Source organism: Pinus tabuliformis, chromosome 9 (genome assembly GCF_031772625.1).
Source record: "Pinus tabuliformis cultivar Carrire ecotype Pingquan chromosome 9, CPIR1, whole genome shotgun sequence".
In the NCBI taxonomy this organism is placed as follows: domain Eukaryota; kingdom Viridiplantae; phylum Streptophyta; class Pinopsida; order Pinales; family Pinaceae; genus Pinus; species Pinus tabuliformis.
In genome coordinates this window covers 1,777,291,094-1,777,311,977 of record NC_142307.1, presented here as the reverse complement: position 1 = coordinate 1,777,311,977, position 20,884 = coordinate 1,777,291,094, and the positions used below count along the sequence as shown (strand labels likewise).

The 20,884-nt window shown below is 36.8% G+C and overlaps 1 protein-coding gene and 2 pseudogenes across 1 annotated transcript; 2 read left to right on the top strand and 1 right to left on the bottom strand.

The window, feature by feature from the left end:
• The first annotated feature begins 208 nt into the window (after positions 1 to 208).
• Positions 209 to 673, top strand: LOC149155885 (E3 ubiquitin-protein ligase RGLG2 pseudogene; annotated as a pseudogene).
• Positions 674 to 6,830: 6,157 nt separating this feature from the next.
• Positions 6,831 to 7,506, top strand: LOC149155884 (peroxidase 17 pseudogene; annotated as a pseudogene).
• Positions 7,507 to 17,655: 10,149 nt separating this feature from the next.
• LOC149155883 (uncharacterized) lies at positions 17,656 to 19,503 on the bottom strand. Its single transcript, XM_089444560.1, has one exon. The coding sequence runs from the start codon at positions 19,501 to 19,503 to the stop codon at positions 17,656 to 17,658; it is 1,848 nt and encodes a 615-aa protein (XP_089300686.1).
• Between the last annotated feature and the right edge of the window lie 1,381 nt (positions 19,504 to 20,884).

Genomic DNA, 20,884 nt, shown 5'->3' with positions numbered 1-20,884 from the left:
TTTCAAGAGTAAAGTTTATGGTCCAGTTCTTGTATAGGTTAATGTTTTTAACAAAGGTCATGCAGCTTACTTGGAAGGCCATGTCACAAATTATATCTGGAAGTCATTTATCACTCAGGATTCATCTGATCGAGATTTGCTTGTTAAAAACATGAAACGCTGAGACTTGCAACTGTAAGTATAGACCATTTATATATACATTGGAATTATGGTTGGGGGGCGGCTCTGTTGTCTTCGAAGTCCTCAACCTTTAAAAATACGCTTTGGCAATTCTTGCCTATACAATCCTTGTTCCAGTAAATGCCACGGTTCTAGTAAATGCCACGGGAGGACCTTATCTGTATTTGACGAAGACAACTCGATCCATTGTTTTGGTTTTGGGAATGCTTTGACACATGATCAAAGTGTGTTTAGTTTCTATCCAGATGATAGGTTATGCAATGGATTCGAAGAAGCGTTGAAACGCTACCGGGAGATAGTCCCACATCTCCGGCTGGCTGGGCCAACATCTTTTGCCCCAATTATTGAAGCAGCAATTCGTATTGTGAAACAGAGTGGTGGGCAGTACCATGTTCTCTTGATAATTGCAGATGGACAGGTAACAAGAAGTGTTGACACTGACAATGGACAACTGAGTACACAAGAACAGAATACAGTCAATGCAATAGTGTAAGCCAGTGAATATCCACTATCAATTGTCTTAGATGGAGTGAGGATTTTAATCACATTACAACCCAGACTCCTCTTCAGGTTAAATTGCATGCAACTGCATTGGAAATTGCAGTGGAAGAATTGCCAGATAAACTGGTTTTTAGTGGATAATTGTCGTGGTGCTGCAGCTTATAAAGGCTGCACTCAATAATGTTGATCTACTTTTTCCTCCTAGAACTCCAGAGTTGCTGTTATTCTTGTTTTACTAGGGTGGACTTTTGTGGTTATGCTTCCTTTTATCTCAGTGGATGGTACCAGGTCATGGGTTTAAAGAATTATCTGTAGATTGTTCGCTGTAAATTTTCAAGCAGTGTTTTACCAGCTTGTTGATTTCCTATTTGACTATCTAGACAGAGCCTTGGAGCGTTACAAGGTCATAAAAGAGTTGGGGAATGGCACTTACGAAAGTGTATGGAAGGCTTTGAATCAGCAGACACATGAGATAGTAGCTATAAAAAATGAAAGAGAGATCTACTCCTTTTTCAGAAACAGAAATTATCAAATTCTGATATCAAATACTGCAAGGGTTATCCTATATGCACAGGAGTGGTTATTTTCACCGAGACTTAAAACTAGAGAATCTGTTGGTAACTAGCAACTTGATTAAAATTGCGGATTTTCTTTGTTGCTTTCTTTGGTTTATGATGGGAGAACTGTCCAGAGATTAGAACTCTCAGAATCCAAGGCTTCTAGCTCATCAGCAAGTATGGTGATATGCGCTGTGTGGGAGGAATTAAAAAGCAGGGGACATATTTTTAAAAGTAATGAAGCATAATGGGAGATAGAGACCGTGAAAACAGAGCATTTCTCTTGGTCAATTAATGAGCCATCCACGCAACTAGAATCCAAAGTTAGCTCGTTCAGTGTACTCTCCTTCAAGATACCTCAACCCAAGCAGCAAAAGGACATGTGTCAAGAGCCAGAAAAGCATCATGCTACGAGGAGCAAAGATTTTGGATTTTGATTAAATGAAAACCATTTGTAATTTCAGTTTAGCCATTATGTAATTAATAAATTAGTTATGCACTAGATAGGGATAGTCAATAGCCACCTTCGAGGCTCCCCTCATGCTGGAGGAGGAAGATCGAGGTGGTTAAGTTTGTCTGTCTATAAAGGGATCAGATTAGGATGTAATAGGGGTTGGACATTTTATACAAAAACAGAGTTTATTTGGGCCAATGTAAAGACTTGTTACAGTAATAGTAAAACGGTGGTTGTTTCTTCTCAAGATTCTCAATGGATTATATTGTTCAAACTAGTCAAAAACAGAGAGATACTTTTGATCTTCTAGGGTAATGCAACATTCTCGTGGATCTCCTAGTGGTTTAACCAGCCCTCGTGCCTTTATACCAACCCCGTTTGAGCCTTAGGTGGTTTTGGCTGGAATTTAAAGCTAGCTTAGGAAGTCTATGGTCTCCTATGTTATTGAGTTTGTGCTTGTACAACAAAAGCCTAGTCATAGCTAGGCTCTCGATAGGGGAATACCCACTTCTATAAGTAGAATAGGATAGGGTGTGTTGCTTTTAATTTAGTAATAATAATAAATTCATAAACATTTTAAAAATTGGAAATCAAGATGATTTTCCAATTTCAATGAAATTAATAATTTTTATTATTATTGAAAGACAATTAATAATATTTTATGAAATAATAGAATGAAGTTTTATTTTTTATAACATGTAAGAATGTGGTTAATTTATAAGTAGAAATTTTAAGAAAAAATATTTAAATAATATTACGAGTATTAAATGATTTATAATTTTTATAAAGTGAGAAATTTTATTATAGGTAAGAATGCATTTAATTTATAAATGGAAATTTAAGAAAAAAATAATTAAAAAAATTTATGAGTACCATATGCCTTATAATTATATAATAAGAAATTTTATTATAATCTAGTTGTCAAACTAAGAATTAGGATAGTTATTATTAGCTATTATAATACCACTTATCACCATTATTCAAAAAAATCATACCACCTAAAATGATCTTGTTGATAGTTTGTAAGATAGTAAACTTTCACTCTTGTGAGTTATCTTTGAGTCTCTCACATTAACTTATTTCTTTTCAAAAAATAAATTTAAAAAAATACAAAAATAATTTTAAAACATATTCTAAACTTAATTGTTAAATATATAATGTTTCATAAAATATTTTATTCTTATAGAAAAAGTTCATTAAATATACAATTCAACGTATAAAAACCAACCTAATTGTTATAACAAGTGCTGCATGCAGCCGGTAGTCCCTGTCGGGTTCTGCTAGAACAACACAATATAAACGCTCTGGTTGGTTTGAAGCAAGTGCCCATATTCAAGAAAGCAAAGTGCCTAGAAACTACAGCTCTTTCCCGTGAGGTCTTTATTCAGAAAAGCTAGAGACTGTAATGCAGAGAATTTTTGCCTTCTAACATGCCCTTGAAACCCTTGTGCATGCATCGGAGATGTGGACATTGGATTAGCTCCATCCATCTCCACCCTAACAACTTCGCCGGCCGCTGCATAGAGCAAATCCCATGCATCAGTATTCTCTGTCAAAGGAGTTGTTGGTGGGGATGATACCTGTGAAGGACCCTTCAAGCTTCCCCTGGACCAACTGCCGACTGCAGATAAGGGGATGAGACCTGTGAAGGACCCTTCGAGCTTCCCCTGGACCAACTTCCAACTGCAAATAAGGTAGACTGCGGAGACCTTGCCACACTATTTGACTGCAAATCAAGTTTTAGTAAAAGAATTAGATATTATGTGTATGTTATAGGCTTAAATGAAAAATCATATAAATGGTCGAGCACTAAAAGGTTTGCCAAATAATACGATTTTATAATGGTCTAGCAGTTAAAAAAAAAGAGCAGCTCTTGTGATCTAGACGTTGAAGCCCTTTTGACTCTTACAAGTTATCTTATGCGTAAGACATTTATGAAACCCATATATAAACCTTCTAACTATACTGATAAATGTTAAACTCACATGGATAGGAAAACAATAGGAAAGATAAATCAGTGAGTACAATTTTTATTAACAAAAGATGTACATTTATAGTACAATAGGTGACTCTTGGGATTCAGATCCCAAGGTCTCTTGGACTGCTTTGTCCATTCAACTTCCACGCTAACCCTTTAGGATTAGGTGTCCAACATTCCCCCCCTTAATCCGAAGGGTTATGTATGAGTCCAAGAAGAGAGCTGTAATACAACATGTGCAAAAAATGCATGGCAACACTAGGCTGAATGTGCTCTATGAAATGTTGGTAAAAAAGGGCGGTGGTTTAAGGATGACCACCAACACTGGAACGCTTAGTGCAGTTCCCGGAACTCTTCCAAAACTGGCAAGAAACTGAAGTTTTCTGCTAGAGGAAGTGTTCTCAATCTGTGATGGTTTAAGGATGACCAACAACTCTGGAATGCTTAATGCAATTCCTGAACTCTTCCAAAACTGGCAAGAAGCTGGAGTCTTCTGCTAGAGGAAGTGTTCTCAATCTGTTCACGGGCATCTTTGTCTCTGGCTGCAACTCTGAAACTGGTGTGGCAGGTTGTGGCTCAGGCTCGCGTGATGTGACTTTGAAGCTTGTAGATGACCATCATTTCCCCCCCTGTCAGATACAAGGTGAGAAGATGGAGAAAACTCAACTGCAAGACTGTTCAATATTCTAGAACAAGTTCTGACATGTGTTTGGAATATCTTCTTGGCTGTTGATGCCCATTGCCAAGAAGCGATCCATCCAAGATGAATCTTTGTTCTTGCAGGACGTTTGTTTTTGAAGCATCTGTGTGAAGAATGGCTGGTTTTGTGACAGTGCTCACATGGATGAAGATCAAAACAGTGATCTTTCAGATGGCCAACTCGGTCACAGTGTTGGCATTTCACGATCTGTTGTTTTTGTTGTTGTTGTTGCTGTGGAAGAGGGGCAGAATCTGGAACAGCTGAAGTTGAACTGTCATTAGGAGCAGGTGAACTGTCATACATGAATCCAGCACTCTGAAACTGAATGGGCTTGGCATAGTCTGGAATATGAAAGGACAAGTCCTTGTCATATCCAAGACCAGTTCTGTGCTTGTTGTGGACAAGCTGTTCCCAAGGTCTAATGATGGGCTTGGGAAGTGCAGACTGAGTTTATGCATCTGCATTTACAACTGCTATTTTATTGAATACTGAATCTGAATGAACTTGAACAATATTGACTTGCTGTTTATGGGAGTCTGCTTCATTGTTCTGAACGGAAACAGGTTCAGAATGATGACTCCACTGGTGTAATTCTTCCTGCTGTAGCTTTGTTTCCAGCTGCAAAAACTCAATATTTTCTTGTACATTATACAAACAGGTTCTAATATCAACCAGAGAAGCTTTGCTTATTCTCACTGTATCATGATCTGAGGAATGTATGAGAGTTTTTAAGAACTCTAATATTTCAGTAATTCGAGGCATATTCTTCATTGTCAAAATTACACCCCTATAAAAGACTGATTACAACTATGACTTAATGAGTAAAAGTAACACCCACTCTCAGTACAAAGACACAGAAAAATCCTTTGTAAATGTGCAGCAAATGAATCAAGGAACAGAAACTATAATGAGTTTTAAATACAGTTTCCCAAATGGGGCAGCAGCAACTGCAACATTGGCAACTGAGAAGAGAAGCCAACTGCCTCAAGCTGGATCTTCAGAGAGTCTTCTTGCCCAATTAAGAGATATACAAAAGAGGCTCCTTGAGTTTATTAGAAAGAGGGTATCACTTCTAGAAAAAGTACTGAATGCTGAATACCATAAGGAGTCAATAATTGCAGAGCAGAAGGAATTTGAGTCTATCAATGAACCTGAGCAAGAGGCTAGAGATGTACATCAACCACTGGCAGAAATTGGTAGCACTGCTTTTTCTGCTCTATCAGCTCTAGGTTGATATTTATGCGTTTCTGCTGACAGTTGACCCAAAGTTTTGATTCCAGATCCAGAAGAGGTGTCAACACATGCTTTTGATAATGATTTATCTAATTGCCTAGTGTATATTCGTCTGTCGCCAATATTGATGAATGGAAATGGAGGCTTAGCTGTCTAATACGACTAGACAAATCCCAGCATGTTGAATATTCCAAATATAAAAAACATCACTTGTAATGTAGAAACCAAACCGATATAGAGCACATATACTTCTCTGCTGGAATAATCTATGCTGTTTTATAAGTCCAGCATTCAAATACAGCGCACAATACTCCACATGAATTCTTAAATAATGCCAAATTGCTGCAACTTTAAAGAATATAAACAGTCTCCATGACTGATCAAATAAAGATACAAGCAATGTTTTCTAAATGGCCAACAATGAATATTTACAGCATCAAAATTAGCTTAAGTAGGTTTGTATCAAACCTTGTCTCTGCCCATCAACCAACGCACCTTTGAGTGCTTTCGACCCTCTAAATTCTCAATGTACCAAGGGATGCACAGCAATCGGTTTTTACTTTTCACCGACTGTCTGCCTTGCTACATATAGCGGTGTGTATAGTGATATTATCTGCAGTCCCTGCTTCTGGACAGTCGAGAAAACTTGCGGCTTTGGTGGAAGGGCAACAACGAAGAAATCCCCAAGCGTGATATTACAATTGCAGATGAATGAAACTGCTTGGATCTCAAGCCCGTAGGGAGCAGCAACGCTAGATTCACGTAAACATCTCTGACTGCAACCCATCAACCGAGTTTCAAGACACACAACGCACTGTCATTGCAGCATACCATTTAGACGTAGACCTCTGAGCACACGGTCTCACAATCATTATAATGTAGCGAACACACAATTATTTCAATGCAACGAACATTCCAAATTCTAGCAGAGGGACAAACCTTCACAGTGTTAAATGCTCGACCAATACAATGTAGTCAACTTGTAAATAACTTACTGCTTCAACACATTCATGCATTTCACAATAATCTTGAATTCCAAACTTCAAAGGCTCGAACAATGTGTGCAGACTTGATGTATTTTTACAAAGGAAACGAATAGATTCTAGGGACATAGAGAACGTTCAAATTCCAGGATAACGTTTAGAAACTCGATGTTGGCGCCGTGGTCCTCAAAAGCATCGAAGTGTGCCGAAGGCGGCGCTGAGAGACGAGGGACCCTCTCTGATGATGCTCAACCTTGGCAATCCAGAGCGTCTGGATGTGCTGCGTTCTACGTTTATCCCGAAGGGCATGAAGCCCTACGATCGCCAAATCCTGCTTGACAGCGGCGCCACTTTGGTTGCCAAGATTTTTGTGGTAGCCGGCTCTGAAGTTGATAATCCATCTCTTATTGACAGCGTTCTGAGAAACGGGCCGGCGCGTTATACTTATGAAAATGAAAGGGAAGCGTTTCTGCTCATCAGTTACTCTCAATTGCTTGATTCCAAGGTGCACAATTTTCTTTCGTTATATGAAACAGTGACTCCCATTGTTATTTCGTAGTGAAGCGGGAACTGTTTCTTGCGCGGACATCATCATCATAGCAGCAAGGGATGCCGTCGTTCTGACTGGTGGACCTTCGTGGGAAGTGTTTCTGGGCAGAAAAGACAGCCTGACTGCCAGCCTTGAGGATTCGGACGAGATAATGCCCAGTCCTCGAGCCAACGCCACAGCTCTCATCCAATTATTCAAACGCTTCGGCCTCTCTGTCAAATATTTGGTGGCTCTCTCGGGCTCTCACACGATTGGGAAAGCGCGGTGCTTTTCCATAGTCCACAGGCTTTATAACCAGAGCGGTACAGGCCAGGCCGACCCTACCATCGAGCTGACATACAAGGAGTATCTTGATAAACTCGTCCTCTGATTTCTAGTTCCATAGTTAATTTCTAGCAAAATAATATCATCCCATGAATAATATCTACATTCATCATAATCTAGCCAACAAGAATAAAAATGAAAGAGCGTTACGTCAATAAAGACTGTCAAAATGCCAGGAGTGTTGGTCACGGAGTAGCACGCAGGATAGTGTGTTACATAGAATAATGCAGAGCATCAAACCACTGTAATTTCAGGAGCAAGGGTATAACTGATTTGAGCGCACAGTCACCACAGTGAGCGTTGAGAAGTCAAATAATCAAGAGAGGCGTTAGAACAGTTATCGCAGAGCGACCAGCGGAACCGATGGGAGAGGGACAGACTGAGAATGGCAGAAAACGCATAGATGATAAGCGCAGAGAATTGTCAGACAGTAGAGGCGCAGGTGTAATGACGCTCTGTCTTCAGAAGAACAGGCAGGCACAATTAATGGAGCGTTACAGGTAATGAAGACTAGGCCAGCACTATTCACAGGAGCACAGAATTATGGGCAGAGGTGCTGACATGCACATAACAGGCCACAGAAAAACAAGTGGCTCTGATACCATGTTAAACTCACATGGATAGGAAAACAATAGGAAAGATAAATCAGTGAGTACAATTTTTATTAACAAAAGATGTACATTTATAGTACAATAGGTGACTCTTGGGATTCAGATCCCAAGGTCTCTTGGACTGCTTTGTCCATTCAACTTCCACGCTAACCCTTTAGGATTAGGTGTCCAACAATAAAGAAGGTATACGTTGCAGATGACATACTCGCCGAAATTTTTCCGAAATTATTTTTAAATGATTTGTATTACTCATAGTACAGTACTGAAATCGTAAGAGTAATTTTTTATTTTGTAATAAAAAGATAATTGTTTTTAAATTATTTTTGCAGATTTGTTTTTAAACGAATTGTATTGGTCAAAGTACAATGCTGAAATCGTAAGGGAAGTAATTTTTTTTTATTTTTTAATAAATATATGTCTTGTCTATTGTTGGCAAAGCAGTGGTGGTATAACCATAAATGCGAAAACATTGGTTTCTTTTGAAATTTAGAAATCAGTAAGCACCCAAATCCAATATAGTTATTGAATTAATTGTTCATTCTCCTTCCTTTTGACCTTCGTACTTCTGTTGATTTAAGTCAACCTTCTGTGGCTTTAGCATGAACCTTTTTTCACTACCCTAAAGGGTATGGAAAAGTAGGGACTGAATGAGGTTCGTTTAGGTAGGAGCGGGTACGATGCATTCATTCATGTGGCGGGCATTTGGATGGAGCAGCCCCCCCTAATGCCTCACCACCTCGCTCATGGGAGATGCCTCCTCGGATTAGGCAATCTCACCCCCTATGCCTGAGACGCCCAGCAACCTGTTCAATTGGAGCTAGCTATAGAGTGCACTTTTTCTATGCTTTATTTACTTACTATAGAGGTTTGGAACCATAATTACATATATAATATATGCATTTATGTCGAGTATGCTTTTATTTCGTATCTATCTCTAGTGACCGAAATCAAGATTCTTATATATGTAATTATGCATTTCTGCCAGTGACCAGCTGATATCCATGCGATCTTTGGTATCCTCCCGGGTGGTTTTGAGATTCTAGTTATCGCCGATATCGCCGTCGGAGACGCGGGGCAAGCCGACTCTATTGCACCCTGCAACGAAAGCTGAATTGACACGTGATGGATCGGTATACACGATATAAGACATTGAACTTTGTTGGTCATTATGAAATACACGATGTAATTACTGAATTAATTGTTCATTTTCAAATACATGATATAAGACACTGAAGTTGTTATTCATAATTCGTTCATTCTGAAATACATGATATAAGACGTTGAACTTGTTATTCATAACTCGTCCATTCTGAAATACATGATATAAGATGTTGAACTTGATATTCATAATGAAAGACATAAAAATAGATGGTTTTTTATGGAGTTGGAGAGCATATTGAATTTTAATGGAGTGGCAGAAGAAGCGATTATATATACCACAGAGTTTTCCCCAGTGAATATGAGAATTTCCCTTGTACCCGACGTAAGCAATGGCAGCCGCTGCGGAGACCCCCGCCGATACCAGCGCCACCATCACCTGCACACAATTATGAAATTCAATTCGAGATTTGGACAGCATTTATAACGCAGCTTTCACACCTTCATAGCAAAGAAGAAGAAAAAGGCATTACCAAGTCGATGACAGAGAGAAGAAAGGCTGACAATGTAGAGGAGGAAAATTTGCCGATTACAGAGAAGATGAATGAAAACAGTGTGTACCCACAGGAAATTGCATTCGCCACTACAAAGAACCTGCAAAACAACATATCATAGGGAAGATTTCAACTTGTAAGAATCAAATAATCCCTTTCGAGAGTGAAGTGTTGCGGTGACCCCCCCTTTTCCACTGAATTAGAAATCGAAGCACATTGCGACCTACAGGCAGCACCGGCGAGACCCAACACAAGGGAAGGCAACCCGATTCGACTCTTATATTCGTTACTGACTTAACTCTTCGCCCTTTAGCTTCAGCCGTAGCTGTCATACCCAAATTATTCTTGTTTTGTTAATGATGTTTTTCTAGCCACAGAAAGTATCAAAGCACAAAATACCTCCCCAATTACAACGAGCACATACTCTAACTTTATAAAGAGAGAATATCAATGAAATTTTAAAACCAAAATATCAATCTAAACTGGCCGTACTGATTCAAAGTTCCAGTGGCGAAATATCAATCTAAACTTAAAATTATCTGCTGGAAATTATATAAAACACTGTGTAGAAATCTTAAGTTAAAGACTTTATAAGGATCAGATATCAGATATAAATGTGGATCTTAAACCAAAATTTCAATGTCATTGAGTCAATGTCAAATGAAAATCTGTGCTTTTTCTTATGAAAATTATGCGATAAAATAATTGCTAGACATTTAACTCTTATTCATATTAATAATATTTCTCTTTAAAAATTTTATTACATTTTTTTTTATAAAACTAATTTTGTAATTGTTATATATATATGGTTTAATGGTTAGTTAATTAGACTTGAGAGATTTAAACCCAATTAAAATGATTATAGTTTTAACATTTAATTGAAATATTTTTTCAACTCATTAATTATAAGATTAAGATAATATTTCTATCCTAAACCAACATATGTATTTATATAATTTAAAATCGATACATAACTGATAATTCTACGTGTATCTAGGTCTAAATACATCATAGGAAATCCCAGGACTCCGAGGAAAATGCCAGATTAATATTGTGAAAGTGGGTTAGGCTAGATGTGTGAAAGCACTGTGTTTCTGTCAAATTTGTGAGAAAACGTGCTGAAAGTGATTGCAGCTGTGATTATGTGTAAAGCAAAAGCCCTGGAATAATTGCGCAAATTTATTTGGCTTGTTTTTTTAGATGACGATCTGCATTGGATCCATGGATATAATGACCAAAGTGCGGGTAGACAAAGCAATGAAAGAGCATGCGCGGAGGAGTTGTGTGAAAAAAAGCGTGCGAAAAAATTATTGCAGAATTTTGATTTGTTACTAGAAGATAGAGATAACTCTGTGGTCATGGCGGAGAAATCATGCATATAGAATAAAGTTGCTGGAAGAAGATGCAAGCATAGGTAGTGGGATCGAGTGCCATGAACCTGGCACCCAACATTGTTGCAGCTCTAGGGACAGCTCCCTCGTTACTTGACTTTGCATATTTAAAATTATATCACTAAACAAAATTCATTTCATATATTAATTAAGTCATCTTATATATTAATTAAACTAAGCTTTAATAGTTATTTAATAAATTATTAAATCCATATACAAGAATTTTTATTTATATACGTCAACATCCAGGCAGAGCATGGTTGATCGATATCCATGCAAAGCATTGTTGAGACAGGTGGACACCTATGTGGACCACCATTGATGATCGATATCCCGGCAAAGCATTGTTGAAACAGGTGGAAATCTATGCAGACCACTGTTGGCTCGAGGGTTTGAGCAGCCAAGCTGCGCAGGAGAGGCTCACTATATTCAGATACAACAAGCTCGAAGAGAAAAAGGTAAGGCTAGCTTCGACATATTTCTAATTTTGAGCTCAGTTCCGGAGTTGAGTTGGGATTTGAGATCTACCTTAGAATTGAATTTCTAAGGCTGTTTGAGCCTTGAGGTATGAAGAGTAAAGCAAATTCTTTGCTTCTAATGTGAAGCGATTTCTTTCACAGTTAGAGATATGAACAGGCACAGTGTAATTTCCATGGCTTATATCGTTCTTTAAAATAAATACGTTTTCTTAGCTACAGGAAAGTATATTGCCTAGGCTTCCGATGAGGGATCCTTTGTCATGGCTTATGCCAAGAGGTTCATGCACTTGGGGTTTATGCGGAGTAATTGAACATTGTCAAGAATTGATTAAATTTAACTCCATGACGTCTTTTGGGTGCACAGGAAAGCTAATTTCTCAAGTTTTTGGGTTTTATGCGGAACCCCTTATCATGGGTTATGGAAGCCGCAGCTGTGATGGCCATTGCTATGGCGAATGGAGGAGTAAGCATCATACACTTCGAATTCCCCTCGTTGATTCTATTATAAAGCAGCTATCAAGCTTCATTGCTAATATCATGTAATTAGTTCTATATATTTTGTTGGCAGAGTCGCTGCACTCATCATTTTTCTATCCCGGGTTCTTCGTCTCTTTGCAGTCTCAGTCGTTACTAGTGATTTGTCTTTCTAGTTGGTAAAACAATTGTTGATATACTGTTAATGCCATATTTTCTCTGTTTTTGAAAACTCTTGGCTATTTACACCACAAATATCATGTTGTTACTTTTATATATTCTATTTCTTTTTTCCTTATGGTGTTTTCTTCTCTACAAGGGCTTTTCCTAGTCGGGCCTACAATGAATGGCGCCTACAATGTGTGCATTCAGTTTATCAAACATGTTTGTCTGCCTGTCTTGACTCTTCAACATGCTCGGATAATATACCCCCATCGATCAATCCATGAACTAAACACATATCTTTAAAGTTTGGCCATTCCTTCTGATAATTGTATTTTTTTGGCAAATTGGTCATGGTTATTCTTTTGTTTTTTCATCATTAATAATATTTGCTAGTACTGTTGCTAATTTTGTGTTTTCTGTGTTCGTTTGATAGTAAATAGTAGTGTGGCTTTTGGTCTCTCCTATACTCTGCAATATGTAATTGACCTAAGAATGGGCTGAATTACCGTCATAAATTCACGGGTTCTATGATAAAAAGATGTTCTAATAAAGGTACGAAACACAATATATAAGTCACTGTAAGAGCCTATTGCTGTAAATTCCGCGAATGTGAGTTATGGATGATCCTAACAAATAGAGTTTTTCGCAATTAAAAAAGCCCGTCGGTGTCACCACTGCAAAAGATTTATTCAAATCGAATGGTCAATATCTTAGAGGAGTAATGTTTAGTTACACAGCTCTATTGGAATTTCTTTTTGAGACACAAAATTTATTTCGCTGACCATTTTAGAATTGCTCTTTTGCCAGTTAATTTTAGAAATGCTTAAGCTACAGAAAGTTCAATACATACCTATACACCCATATTCTTAAACCAGCCTGGATAAGCTTCCGGAAAATAGGCAGAATAGAGGAAGCAGAGTCATTCCAGTTTTGGGAAACTACGTCACTGTATATGTATGAAGAAAATTCCATTAGAATGAAAGTTATAATAATAATAATTTTCATTATAATAATAATAATAATAATAATAATAATAATAATAATAATAATAATAATAATAATAATAATAAGTATATGAAGAACACTAGCATATAAAGTAATTACCGTTTAATATTAGATTTATTTTATTATATATTATTATAAGTGTTATAATTATATCGTTTTTGAAAATATAGTGTATTACTTTATTTATATATTTAAAATTGTTTTTATTAGAAACGACAATTCTATTGTTACCTGCAGAGTACCCACGGGCAAGGAATTTGGGTTGTATTTGCATGCAACGCTTTTTGCACATCAGCTCTGTTGAAATATACGCCTACATATACTTCGCCGCAGGGATCATAACCATAAAGTAATGGCCTTCGCCGCAGGGATCATAACCATAAGGTAACTTAGGCCACAGCTCCTACATTGAAGAAAATCACCATGCATGCATGCATATAATTAGATGAGAAGTGGCAATGAATTAAGTGAAGCATGAACAATGAAGGACCTTCATCCTTACCACAGAAATGTAATGAAAAGTCGTGTGTTACATACATGTTTTGGAAGGAAATTTGAGGATTGCTGCTGCAAACAGACAGACGTGTACAAATCGTAAATATTGATATCGGCGTACGCTGCAGACAATCCATTATCGCACAATGTCTGGTTGCCTGTCTTTGAATTGCACGAGTTCTTTAGGCTGTGGTAATCTTCGTCTAAAATAACTGCGTGATTCCATGCATAGTCTACCATACCATTGGTGTCATGATCATTATCTATCATTGCATTTCCTACCTTCAATACCGAGTTACAGGAAATTTTGATCAGAGAATTAGTTGAAGAGATTGATCGCGAAGAAAAACAATGTTGAAAGTCTTATGAAATATCAAACATGCTGATATAATTATGTAGAGGAAAAAAGCTGAGATGTTTACCATGAAGCCTTTGAGATTAATGACGTTGTCCTTGTTTGTGTCGCATCCCAAAATTAAAATGGAAATGAAACTAATATATTCAACTTAAGGAACTAGCTATGGAAGACGAGGGGCTGAACTTCGACTGGACGAAGAAATGGCATGAACAAAAACATGGAAATGAAACTAATATATTCAACTTAAGGAACTAGCTATGGAAGACGAGGGGCTGAACTTCACTATGGAAGATGAGGGGCTGAACTTCCCTGGACGAAGAAATGGCATGAACAAAAACAACTATAATCGTGGAAAGTAATATTAAGTCATGGAACTTACAAGTTGTAAAGGTGAACCTCTGTGGAAAGTAATATTAAGTCATGGAACTTACAAGTTGTCAAGGTGAACCTCTGCTCGACGCTCTCTGCTCCTCTGCTCCTCAAACTAGCTGCTCCACACTCTCTGCTCTGAAGTTACTCCGGAGAATTAGCTGCTCTGCTGGACACTCTCTGCTCTGAACTTACTCCGGACTTCGGACAAGGCATTTGTAGACCACCATGGACGCCTCTGCATATGCAAACGGCTGGCACTTGCAGGATGCATGACACTGCATGCAGGGCACGAAGAACAAGTACCAAAAACTTAGGACAAACTAAGTTGTGCTTTTAATAAAATGTTCAGCTCGGCAATATGAGGAAACTTTGGATAACAAAAACTTTTCATCTCCGAAAACTTTGGATATCTTATTTTTACTCCGAACCTAATGTCTTGAAAGCTGCGAAGCAAGCAATAAAACCCCCAACTTTGTTGTCCAATCAAAAATTACATAATAAATTTTATATTATTTTCTAATACTTTAAACTTTGGTTAAAGTTGTGATGCATAGTGATATTTTTTGGCAAACAAGAGATTAATACGCGATCAACGCACAATTGATTGCTAAAAATACCTGGCAAGGACTAATAAAAAAGATTTTGTAACCTAATCCGTCAATGTAACATATTATATATATAAAAATACTTCATTTTTTCAAAAGATCCTTCAAACGAAAAGATAAAGCTTATTTTTAAGTTAAAAAAATCAATACATAAAATTGTAGGTTCCTCTAACTTCATTGTGGGATATTGATATCAATTTAGGAAAAAGTACGACTACACATTAAAATATGATTTTTTTAATATTTTAATATTTATAGGTTAATAGGTTATATTGTACTCATTTTATATTTAAAAAGGTTTTGGCGAAAAACATAAATATTAAATTCAATATTTTGAAAATTAAGAATAATTTTTGAAATTTAAACTCTTTTTAAATGTAAACATTATATATCATGAGTCATGACATATATGAAACAAAATTAAAAAAATATCTAGATATTAGTTGATCACACAAAATCTCTGTAATCAAATATTAAATCGTGGTTTTTATCGGATTTTTAAAGTAACAACGTACTTAATTCTCGGTACCCAATTAATTATAAATTTCATAATACATTTGGTGTACTTTGGCGAATCAATCTATTTAATTATGGTATTCACATGGTATGAGTTAAATGCCAGACTATTTTCATCACAGTTGTTTAATTAATGTTCTCTGACATGCTGGGGTGATAGAGAAATATAAAGCTGACATGTTGGGGGTGATAGAGAAATATAAAGCTGGCCGTTTATTCGTGCTACTTTTTTATTCTACTTTCTCTTATATTTCTCTATCGTCCAGACATCGCCCCGACATGTCAGAAAACATTAATTAAAAAACTGTGATGGAAATAGGAATGACCCTGCAATGCTTCATTGTTCGTATCTTTTTGTTATTAACTGGATGATTCTCGATACAACGAGGCACGCATCCAGACACACAGAGACACCAGTCGCCGCTCGCCTTCAATCCGGAGAAGGGGGTACATGGTGTTGATCCGACTGTCACCATTCACAATGCCGGAGTCAGGGTAACTAACCGAGGTGTTGCGGCTAGCAACTCTCATGCTTCGTTCGACTCTGACCGGAAAACAACTCTGCAACTTTCTTATGAGGTCATTAGTCCTCCGAGCCTATACATAATTTCTCCATAGTGTCCTTACAGTAGCACAATGCTTAATCTCCACCTTACCCTGACTGTGCAAGAAAGCTTATTCTGGTTCATGGAGGAAAACCCTCGATTTCTTCCTTTTTCCGGCGGTCGCACCCAGTTACAGATATCTTAAACCTCACGGTTAAATCAAGTAAGCTTTCACTACCTGGTTCAATTAGTTTAGAGATTGGTGCTGCCGATTTCTGTAAATATTAAACCCTAACTGAATGTTTATCCCTTTCAAGTTTCAGATCGAGTGAAATAGTTCCAATTTCATTTTCGACCACGTGGCTGCGAAAGATTTCCTCAACTCGGACTAACTCTCACCTCCACGTTACAAATGGAACACACCCCTGTTCTCCTCAACTTCTGGCTTAACTTGCCTATATTTTTTTTTTAGTGTTATCAGTAAATTGGTGAAATACGTAGGGGTTTCTGCTTAATATTCAACACTCGATGGCTTCATGTGTGGACTTAGACCAATGGTTCCTGAAGAGACCCTCGACGGTTCCAACTGAGACTATTTTACATATTAATTTTCAATTAAGGGCCACGGCTTCCCTGAACTCTATACCAACAATCAGTTGATAAACAACGTTGCCAAGGTGCTTTACAGTTTGAGTCGATTTCACGGTTTAGTTAACTTTTCTAACTAAGTTTCAACATTGAGTACTACAGTTAATCATTGCTAAGAGAAATTACAATTCCAACGACACCAATACCTTGCGATTTCGATCTTATAGCAAACCCTACTGGTTTTTTTGTTTTTGTATTCAGTTGTTTTTGGGTCTAAACTTTATATCATTGCTCCTTTAGAGTAAACTTTTTTCATTCTACAATCATTAGAAATCTTTGTTGTAAATTAACTCGGTTATAAACATTAAGAGATTTATAGAAAACTATCTCTGTTTATTAAATTTTAAGGTTTTTGCAATAAACTAACTCTATTCCTTCTTAGTAAAAGTCTGGCGCAACAACTAGTTCAAGATTCACAAATGAAACATATTTACTATATAACTAGTTCAAGATTCACAAATGAACTATGTTGCACGAGTTTCTGGAACTTGGGAACGTTGGGAACTTGGGTACGGGTGTCTGGAACGGCTAGAGGTTTCCCCAAATTTTCCAGGAAACGGCTAATTGGGAGCGGTAATATATATATATATATATCACAATATTTCAAATATTAAAATCAATTTAAAATTTTAATTCATTATATGAATATCAAATTCAAAAATGAAAATTTGAAAATGCAAATGATTCAAGAGACACTTTTGAATTTAAGAAACATAGTGAAAATAAAAGAACTCATCATATTAATATTCATATTGCTAGCATGCCCAATGTAGTACATAGTAAAACAAAAATGACAAATGCCCAAAGTGGCAAAGTAATACATGGTCCAAAAATGCTCAATGGCCAAAACAGAACATTAAAGACTAAAGTTGAACATGATCATAAAGTGAAATCTTCAACATCAAGATTATCCATATAACCTTGAGCCTCGCTAGGCACTCCAACTTCATCATCACCATCATCAATATCAAGATCGCCTGCAATGCTACCCAAAGGTATGCCAACTAAACCTGCATCTGGTGAAGGATTATCCTCATCATCATCAATCTGAGAAGCCTCCTCAGCATCAACATCCCATCTTGCTGCAGGGCCATCTAAATATTCAGGTAGCTTCCTTGAGCAAAGTCGAAGACTACTATGCATATAAACCAATTTCTCTGCTCTCTTAGAGGTAAGCCTATTCCTCTTAACAGAGTGAATGAAACTATAAGTAGACCAATTCCTTTCAGCTGCTGATGAACTAGAAACTTGAGATAGCAAGCGTGAGGCAAGATTTCGAAGATCTTGGGCTTTCCCCCCATACATTCTCCACCATCCAATGGGATTCCTTTGTGCATAAATGTTGATGTCCACCCTTGCATCTTGAGAGAATTTGGAAGGGTTTAAGGTAGCAAAATCAATAAATTGTTCCCGCATTACAGTTGCTTCATTAGGTGTATAGATTTTGCATATGGCATCAAGAAAGCCTTGTTTCACTTCTTCATCATCAATGGGTAGAACTCTGTTTGGTCTCTCCATATACCACTTTGGATTAAGGGCATAAGCAGCCATGTGAAGAGAGGTATTGAGTTTGATCCATCTCTTCCCTATTATCTTATGAATTTCATTGAAGAACTCCAAAGAGGGGTTTCTATCCCGAATGATGTGCCTTATCTTGCCTACCATGCTATCAATACATTCATAAACTTCTCCAAGGGTGGGGGAATCAGAATCTGCATACCTAATCAACTCCACAATTGGAGCTGTGAAAGAAACAACATATTTACAATCAGACCACCAATCATCATTGAGAAGCTGCTCTCTTATCTTCTTTGCCTGCATTGATTTAGATTCAGACCACGCATTCCACTCTTGGGAAACAACGGTGGCTTGTAAGGATGCATGCACCTCAACCATACGTTGAAGAAGAATGAAGTATGTAGCATATCTTGTTTCTGCAGGTTTCAAAAACCTCTTCCTTGAGTACATCTTATAGATTGCTAAAGAGGCATGGTGGTTGCAAATGTACATTTGTGCATCTCTTGCATCTAAAATTAGTTTTGCAATCCAAGATATTTTTCCAATGTCTTTGAGGACATTATTCAAGGCATGTACACAACAAGGAGTCCAAAAGATATGCCTATATCGACTTTGAACCATCAAACCCGCTGCTTTGCAAACAGGCGTTGCATCTGTGATTACATGTACTACATTTGAAGGACCAAGCTCATCAATTGCTTCTTTCAATACTTCAAACATGAAGGTAGCATCCTTTAGTTTCCCACTACAATCAACTGCTCTTAAAAAATAAGGCCCAGCGGGAGATGTAACAATAATATTCAACAATGGCCTTTGTTGAATGTCTGTCCAACCATCCATAACTATTGAACATCCTGAATAAATCCAAGATTGTTTAAGGGGGGCCATAAGCCCCTGCATTCTTGTCACCCCTTTATCTAACAATGATGTCCTCATTTTGTTGTAATTTGGAGGTGCATATCCTAGCCCAGCAGCGATGATTTTTCGCACCATTTCTTTGTAATGTGGAGAACGGGTAGCATTAAATGAAATTCCATTTGCCATAAAAAAATCAGCAATAGCATCATCAGCCTCATCCCTATGTACTACATTGTAGATTTTAGAAATTTGTTCCTGAGCAAAACTAGCGGGCCTCTTACTCCTCTCAGAAGTAGACCCCCCCACAGACTTAAATTGGTTTGATGCATTTTGATTAACTGAATCTTCCATATCATGGGAAGAAGATCTTGGTACTTTAAAATTACAATCATTGTCCAAGTTCATTACATTGGATCCTAGGGAAGCCATATGAAGCTTTGTCAACTCCATCCTTTTCAAAACAGTACATGTACAACCCTTTACACCATCACCGGATAGGGATAGAAGATGATGCCACACCCTAGTGTAGCTTCCTTTAAACACATGGTTACACAATGTGCACATCCATTCTTCACAACCACCACTATTCTTTTTCTTGTTTTTAGTAATTTTCTTCACAAACTTTAACAAGGGTTTCTTGGGGTTTGTGCTTTGTTGGACTTGACCACTTGGAATTGGAGGAAGAGGAGAATTTTCATATTCACTTGTTGGTATTGAACTACCACCCTCCATGATTTTCCTGATTAATACAAGAGACAAAAAAACACATTATAAACAAAATTTACAATGAGAAATCAAAAAATAACTTGTACTTACATACAAAGACACAAATTTACCTGTCAAGTTCTACCTATGAATCAAAATTTGAACCAACAATAAGGATTAACAAAAAAAACACACTAAGGTTTACATATCTACCTATGTGGATAATGACTACTATCTATGTGGATAATGCCAATAAAACAAAATAGAAAAACTTTGATGTTTTGCATTTAATTATAAAAAAGAAGCATTGACATAAAAAAAAAAAATGAAATAAATTAGCATAAACTAATCTTTGCTCTAACTTTTAAGTGGTTAAGGGCTTACACCCAAGTACTTTTTATTTCTTTTCATACTTACTAGGAACAACTATGTAAGGTAATTTTTTACCATTATTAATATATCTACAACAACATATCATCTAATGAGATGAGAAGAAGTCCAAGACAATAGAAAAATAGATTGAGCATTTTTTTTTGCAGATCTTCAATACGAGGTCCCATGAGTGAGTGTGCCAAGGTTCTATATTGTCAAATTTTACTCCCATTTTCTTTTGCACATCACCAAAGATCTTAGGGAACTACAATTTGCAAATTTAATGGCTTCTTGTATTTTAATATTTAACTTAATTACAGTACTATTTTGAAATTTGATGTATAGAAGCTAAATTGAAAATAAAAATGAAGTTAAATACTTGAATTTTCTTTATTATTAAAAATGTGCCATCTAATTAAAAATAGTTATCCAAGTTAAAAATAAATAAATCAAATTGAAAATAAAAATGAGTTAAATACTTGAATTTTCTTTATTATTAAAAATCTACCATCTAAATAAAAATAGCTATCCAAGTTTAAAAGCCTAAGGGAATTGCAATTTGCAAATTTAATTACTTCTTGTATTTTAGTATTTAACTTAATAAGTTAATTACATTGAAGACTATTTTGCAATTTGATGTATAGAAGCGAAATTG